The 7,844-nt window shown below is 38.8% G+C and overlaps 1 protein-coding gene across 2 annotated transcripts; it reads right to left on the reverse strand.

Annotated features, from left to right (window-relative positions):
- Nucleotides 1-321: 321 nt before the first annotated feature.
- On the reverse strand, nt 322-7,405 carry LOC109816518 (homeobox-leucine zipper protein ANTHOCYANINLESS 2). Of its 2 annotated transcripts, none has more exons than XM_083070232.1 (9): nt 6,473-7,405; nt 6,149-6,363; nt 5,950-6,067; nt 5,146-5,820; nt 4,706-4,807; nt 4,382-4,594; nt 2,447-2,621; nt 1,279-1,646; nt 322-1,174 (listed from the first exon to the last, which is right to left on the reverse strand). In XM_083070232.1, exons 1-9 carry the CDS (start codon nt 6,653-6,655, stop codon nt 791-793), a joined length of 2,433 nt encoding a protein of 810 aa, XP_082926358.1. In that variant the 5' UTR covers nt 6,656-7,405; the 3' UTR covers nt 322-790. The 2 variants fall into 2 exon arrangements, with proteins under 2 accessions (XP_082926358.1, XP_082926359.1); XM_083070233.1 differs by having other exon boundaries at nt 6,149-6,360; nt 6,473-7,400.
- Between the last annotated feature and the right edge of the window lie 439 nt (nt 7,406-7,844).

Genomic DNA, 7,844 nt, shown 5'->3' on the forward strand with positions numbered 1-7,844 from the left:
ATGCCACACCATCATCATCATCAATTCAAACGCTTCCCCACCCTACATACTCCCATTATCTACTAATGCATAATTTTATTTTATTATTATTATTATCTTTTCATAAAACAAAATTTTAACTGGTGCCCAATGCATGTATTTAAATTCAAGTCTTATTAAAAAAAATAAATTTATTAAAGATGTTTGACGAAAATTAGTCTACAAAACTCAAGTGTTTTGTACTTAAAAATTAAAAATCTTGGGCATAATATTCATATCCGACTCTAACAAAATTACATCACCGGATCCTACTCTATTAAAAAAAAAAAAAAAAAACACACCTAAATCAACCCACATTTAGTAATAAAAAAAACCATTGCATTTCATACACCAAACTAAAACTCCACCGACTCCAATCGATACTTAAAATAACATTTTAATTAATAAATACTAACAAAACCTTTTCTTATTTTTTTTTTCTTTTCTGATTAGTGTTTTTCCCATTCCCCTATTGATTTCTGGTAGGGGAGCAAACAAAGGAGGTCCACCCGAGTCAATACCCGAACCACGACCCTTGCCTTGTGTTAAGGAACCTGACCCGACCCACATCGGAACCTTACCACCATGCAAGGAGTTTTTTTCTTTTTCCCCCACGCGCGGTTCGTTCTTGACTCAAACAACCCCGCGCCCTTCCCACGCGCCACCCATTCATTACACGCCATTTTCCAGTAACCTCGATAAATACAAAAAAAAAAAAAAATTACAAGAGGATCACGTGAGGCGAACAAGACGGCAATCACGTGAGAGTGAGTTAACTTTCGCAGTGGAGCGCGGCTTTGATCTTCTGAACGGTGCAGGAGATGAGGTTGTTCACGGTTTCCACGGACTCTACCGTGAGCTTGGCCGTAGGGAGACTATTGACAAGGATCTGAAAGGCCACCGTTAGGAGGGACCCACTCACGCGCGCCCCACCGTTATCAGCGCCGTTTGTTGTGGCGGTGGGCCCACGAGAGCCCGGCCCATCGGGGACAATGGCGAAACCCGAAGGTAATAAGGCCACGTAAGCAGAATCGCCACCGTTCATTACGACGTGCATGGCTGGAATATCCACTGGCGCGTACACCACAAGCGACCCCGCCGCGTCGATGCATGTCTCCTGCAGTATCAGCATGCTACTCTGGTTGGAATTTATCGCCTGCGAAATCAAATTAACATAAAACCCTGTCTTGTCATTTTCGCCAAGCGAGTCAAACCCTCATATATTTTTATTATTATTATTATTGAGAGAGAGATTATTACGCTGGCTCTTAAGAGAGAGACGCAGTTGCCATGGTCTTGGCCCTTGGCGATGTGGGCCATTTCTTGCATGGGGCCACCGTTGGAGAGGATGTCCCACTCGCTGCGGAGGCGCTCGTCGCGGAGGAAGTGGAAGAGGCGGTGGGGGGAGACGGGGAGCCAGACGGAGGTGGCGGCGCTGAGCACGACCCCCGGTGGCTCCCCGGGGTCGTCGACGCTCTTGCGCGTCATGACCCTTACGTCCTCGTCGACGTTGCCGGGGCTGAGCTTGTTCCACTTGTGCACGGTGGAGGCGCACACGCCGGCGCAGAAGTTGTTCGTCATGCGTTGCGCTAGCTTCAGCATGCTGCGCCTTCCACCCGCTGTTATTGCTGCATACAATTTTCATTCATTTACCTTAACTCACTCTTCAAAATATATCTATAAAAGGAAATTAGTTTTCGTTTTTAACTTAAGATTCTACATGCCCTCGCCCATGGGGAAGTCATTAGTATCACAGTTACAGTTTTATCACATCCACAACTTATCTACATTATTTTCACTATTAAACAAAAAATATTATCTTACTTATTTATTTCAAACAATGTTCTTCTTATCTTTATTTATAAATTGAATTTTAATATTTTGATTTGAAAACAATACTGTATAATACTTTAAATTATTCTTTATAAATCTAAATATATATTATATATTTTAATTATAATATGATTTACATGTTAAAAATGCTTATTCACCATATTTTTTCATTTTAGAAACGTTGATCCTTTTTTTACCTTCTACAATGTTCAAACTAAAATACTAGAAAAGTGTAATTGAAATTATTTAGAAAAAAATACTTATTAATCAAACCTTATTGTTTTCTTTTTCATCTCACTTTTCATTAAATTTTCATCTCTTTTTTACATCACACTATTTTTTCATCTCTTTCTTCTTTTCCACTCGCAGCCTACCTAATTTGGGGAGGACAAACATCATTACTCAATTATGTATACAGATAAAAATGAATACAACAAATATTATTTCACTAAATTATAAAGATGAATTGTCACTTGCTTATTCTGTTGTACTAAACCTGTACTGTTATGTTTGCACGTGATTGTGGAATTTTGAAATAAGCTTATCTAAACCACGCATTAATAATTAAAAACGAGTTATCAGTTTCGAATAGTACCGGAATGGTCTCTAGAGGGTGCTGCTGAGGACATTAAAATGGCAAGGCACTCGCATTGACGTTGAAGGGTAGCGACCCAACGTTGGGAACCAAACCCCATGCCTGAACTCAACAATGGTCTATAGAGCTGGTGAACTTGGCTCTCATCATATTCTGCATGCTCCACCCATGTCACCTACCATTTCATCATACCATATCCATGTCAAAATGCCATGCCATACATGTACTATTAAAGTACCATGCCAAAACATTTTCCGAGCATTATTATTAGTGTTGTGATTCAACACAAGAGAACTCAGGATTAATTAAGATTTAATTTAAGTGCATTAAGTTGACTAAAGTGTGTAGAAACTATAGAAAAAAAATGGGGTTCAGAATTCATTCTACATAGTTGAGGGAGTGAAAGAAAAATAAAAAATGTACATATGTTTGTTTATGTTGATGTTGATGCCGTCAGTAGATGATAGAAAAATGTGTAAAAGCAAATCTTAGAAAAGCCTGAAGACTGGGCTAAGAGACAGACATAGGTATCTCTATCTCATGGACCTCGACAAGTACATAAAATATTGGTGCTACATAAAGTCAAGCAGTATTTACAGGATCAATGGGCACTGTGAAGCATCGAGATTTACCCCCAAAACAAAATCTCAGAAGAAGCAGACAAAGTACTCAGTCTCTGATTTTTGACTCCAAGGCTCTCGATTCAATATTATTATTATATTTAACAGCCCTATCAGATCATAGGTCTGGAACTACTTGGCCACATTCGATCCCGTGAATTTAATAATGGTCAAGGAAAATTATCAATACATATAACGTCAAAGATTGGAATAGAAACATCATATATATTGTTTATAGAATCAAAGAGTACGTGCAAGATTACAAGGCAAATTTCTTACAAATGGATATCTAATTAATGTGTTCAAGGTACATATATTTGAGGGATCGAGACTTTCATGAATAAATTAATGGATTGATCTAGATTTTATACCACATAGGGAATACTCTATTACAAAACCTAAACTATTACTATATTATAAGATAGCTGTACATATATAGATATAAAAAATTATTAATATAGATGTATATTTTAATTAAAAGTTAAAACACCTCTATTTAATTATTGAATGATAAAGATGATTAGATTTTCTTTTTTGACAATTGTTAATTTTCTAAATGATAATAATTAAAAAAAGTCTAGGATTATGCCGTTCAAATAGTTTACGGGATTGAAGACCAGTTGTTGAAAACTCTAGTTTGGAATATACTAATTGCTGATTGAGACAAGGAGAAGCATCTTACTCAGGTGCAATGCGATTATATAGTAAATTCTTTGAAAAGTGGAATATATTTTATATGGAAATAATCACAGACAGAGTAGTATTATAGTGAGTTGTCAATAGGGTAGCTAAGTTACTTAGAAACAGGAGCTCTTTAATAGCTTCGAAAAGCAAAGCCCCGTGATTCCTTGGCATGGTGTTTTGTTTCACTTGAATATTCTCCGCTCAAGCTCTTAGGATCCAGGAACTAACTTGAACAAATGTGAATAAAAACGAAAAGGGAAAGATACCCACTTCGGAAATCATAATCAATTCAATTCAAGAAAAACATGGTTTGGTAAGTTCAGTGGCTGCATGGTCATAATATCCTTCCCCCCCACCTTCTGAATATATAAAAGAAATGTTCGGAACACAAAGTATGGAGAACGTAAATCATTTTTTACAGTCCTCAAAAAGATTAGGAATCTAAAACAAATATCATATCTTGACACACAACTTTTACCACTAACCATTTTATACTAAAGGATATAGACATACAGTACAAATATTATATCATAATCTTGATCTTCTCATGGAGAGCAAGGTAGCCAAATCCAAACAAACATAGAATTAGAATCACATCTCACACTAAAAACTAGAAAGTTTTATTAGTTACCTTGGAGTAACCATTGGGCATATCTTGCACCACGCAACCAGAAGGAAGCCTCCTACAGTTGACAAAAGTGGGTGCTCCTGAACTTTCTCGGATGCTATCTATGGACACATCCACCACAGCCCAAACCCCTTCTGCATGCTGCTTGCAAAACCTTAGAAAATTCACCTCACGAACCGGCACCAAAGGTGAAAGAACTTGAAGTTCCGCATGCATCTAAACACCAAATTTCAAAGGGTCAAACCAAAACCCAAAAACTCTCACCCCTCTTCCCTTCATTAAAAAAAAAAAAAAAAGTGCCATAACTACTACATAGACTAAACTTACTAATTGAAGTGCTCCATTCCTTGTCCCGTTTATTCCATTAGATATCACCTCAGTAGTAGAGGTTCTCGCAATGATACAAGGAAACATCTCTGCCCATCGATTCTGTTGGGATAAAAAATGCAATTCACATTCATATACCTTTCTAAGTTGCATCGCATAATATAAAACTTCCATGCAGTATTCTAAGTGTTGTAACCATGTTACTTAAGTAAAATCTCAATTCTGATAAAAGAAAAAAAACAGCACCTGCTCATAATAGTCCATTGCATTTTGAATTTTTCATTATTAGCAAATACTGAAGTAATAAACTTTAATTCTGATCAGAACAATATCTCCATAATACTCAGTTGGATTTTGAATTTTTCATTATTTGCAAACCTATGTGTGCTATTACCGAAGTAAAACTTTAATAACTTTTGTGATTAAGTGTAACATCTTACCGAGTCCATAAGAGTCTCAACAAGTGCCAAACTGTTAATGATGACCATCCCATTCTCCCTAGTGGCCTCACTCACAAACCCATTTGGTCTCAAACCAATGCAAGGAGTGAAACTCCTAACATACTCTTCATGGTTCAAAATCTCCCTCCCCCCTTCAACATTCCTCACCCAAAGAGGCTCCCCAGTCTGTGCCATCTTCACCAACTCATCCATCGCAGCCAAAGCAAGTTCAAGAAACATAGACCTCTCCACCGACCTATCAAAGCCAGCCACAACACCCGTTGGCCTAGCACTCGTTGGAGACACCATAGCCAAAGCATTATTCGACATAGTCATATTCATAGGCATTGCAAAATCTTGTCCCAAAGGCAACGTTGCTCCAAACCCATTATTATTCCCTCCAACGCCAAGTTCCAAACTTGAGTTCGGCAAAGAGGAAACGGGTCGACCCAGAAACTTCCCCGCGAGTGCACACACGCGATCGAGTTCGTCCTTCAAACGCGCGTTTTCAATTCTAAGGTGCTGTTCCTCAAGCGAAATTTCTCCGATGATGGCTGGACCACCGCAATTGGAGCACATGGGGTTCCTCATGGCGTCTCTAATGGACATGTTTTCTGCTCTCAGCTTGTCGTTCTCTTGCCTCAGCAACGTGTTCTCGTGCCGCTCCAGTTGCGTCTGGTTAATTTGTAGTAGTACAATCGTACAAAGAAAAGAAAGAAAAAAAAATTTCATTTGCATCAGAAACCTCAAAAAGAAAGAAAGATGTTTGAAAATGACTTCATGAGAGTTCCAAGCGTGGCACACCTTCATTTGGGTCCTCCGATTTTGGAACCAAAACTTCACTTGTCGAGTTTCCAGGCACAACCTCTTGCTAAGTTCCAACCTTTGCTTCTCATCTGGATGAGGACACTCCTTAAACAACCTAAACCCCATCAAAATAAAATATTTTATTTACTTAATCAAACACACTATACAAGTGGAGATGATAAGAAAATGAATATACGCTTCAAGCTCTTGTATCTGTTGGGGAGTGTGTCGGTGATAGCGTTTTTTCCTGGGAGGGTTGTCGGCGGCGTCGTGTTCATCGCCGGAGGCGCCGTCCATGTTGTCGCTGCCAGATCTGCTTTCATGTTCCTCCTCTCTGCTTCTTCTCAAACCGTTTGGTTCGAAGTTATCCATTCTATTCACATCCTCTTGGCCATCTATATTGGTTTGCTGCTTTTGTTTTTATTGTTTTGCAAAGAGAAAGAAAAAGAAGTGAGAAAACACAGTACAACATAGTACCACAGCACATTGGTTTTTCAAGTAAAGTGACAAGATCTCTCACAAGTGCCAGAGACAGCCCCGGAGAGTTGAACATGGACTTGGCCAAAGTGGGAGTAGTAGTGGTCACGAGGCGTGGCTGAGAGATTGCACCAAAGGGCATTCTATCGTTGTTGTAAGGAATGTCTGAAACGTTTCTGGCACCGCCACTACCTGACTTGTTCTCCAAAAAACCCCCAAAACTCATCAAAGAAGCCACTTTTCTCTTCAACAAAACCACCCCAACAGTCCCAAAACCAAACTAGTCCTTTAAAACCCCTCCAAGTTTTTCTTCCTTCTCATGCACCGATTTGCTTCATCCGTCACAATTGGGCGTTAAGCCACCCCCCCGGAAATTTCAAACCGAAGATTGACTCAAAATATGAAGTGGGTCGGTGGGGAAGAGGCTTATATACTCGATAGAGCGATCAAAGAAGAAACTTTTCAAGGTATGGGGGGAAAAGAATAGAGACAGAGAGATAGAGGAGACAAAAGGATAAAGCCCCAATGTCTCAGCTTTCTCTCCGTAGTGGAGAGCTAAAAAAAATGCTGTCTTTTTCTTTTGTTCTATTATTTGAAGAGAAAGAAAGAGAAAGAAGGGAAGCCCTTTTGTTACAGCTTGCCTCTTCGTTCTCTATCCTTCTCTTAGTAGTGACCCTTTGAGAGTGGCACTTTGTGACACACGGACACGGTTCAGGGGTAGCTTGAGTCCACTGGCTTGGGGTTAAATGGAAAAGAATATAGGAACCCTAATGTCTTTGTGTTGTGAGTGTGTTTTCCTTCTCTGCATGCTCCACTATTGTAATTGTTTATTCTAATCTAAATCATAACTGAAGCTTCATTTCAGTAACTTATATTAATTTATAGGAATTACATGAATTTTTTTTTATAATATGGTAGAGAAAAGGGTTAGGATTTAGGAGTAGGAGAATGAGATGTTTATAGATTTGGACAGAGAGAGGGGGGAAAAGGTGAAGATAAAACGTAACGTGTGGACTATTGGAAGCCTTACAAATAGATGGATCCAAAAAGGGTTGGTTGACTCGTTACTGTGATGGTTTGCACTGTATCCCTATAAAGCCTGTGACTGACTGTGAAAAATGCAAAGTGGCTTTTTGATGACTTTTTGTGGGAGATGAAAGTAAACCAAATTGCAATGATAGGGTGCTTCCATGACTCTTTCACAACCCTTCTTCCCAAACCGTCCTTGGGATTCTCAATAATTGGACTAAGCTTAAGCTTGCCTTTAATCACTCATGCGGGTACAAACATCAAGCCACTTTGCACTTTTTTATTTGCTTTGTTTCTTGTCTTTAATGAATCTCATATTAATTCTCGTAAGAGCTTAGGGTTAATTAAATAACTTCTAATGCATTCTTACAGTTTTACTCATGTAT

Source organism: Cajanus cajan, chromosome 3, assembly GCF_000230855.2.
Source record: "Cajanus cajan strain Asha chromosome 3, NIPB_CcT2T_4, whole genome shotgun sequence".
Lineage (NCBI taxonomy): Eukaryota > Viridiplantae > Streptophyta > Magnoliopsida > Fabales > Fabaceae > Cajanus > Cajanus cajan.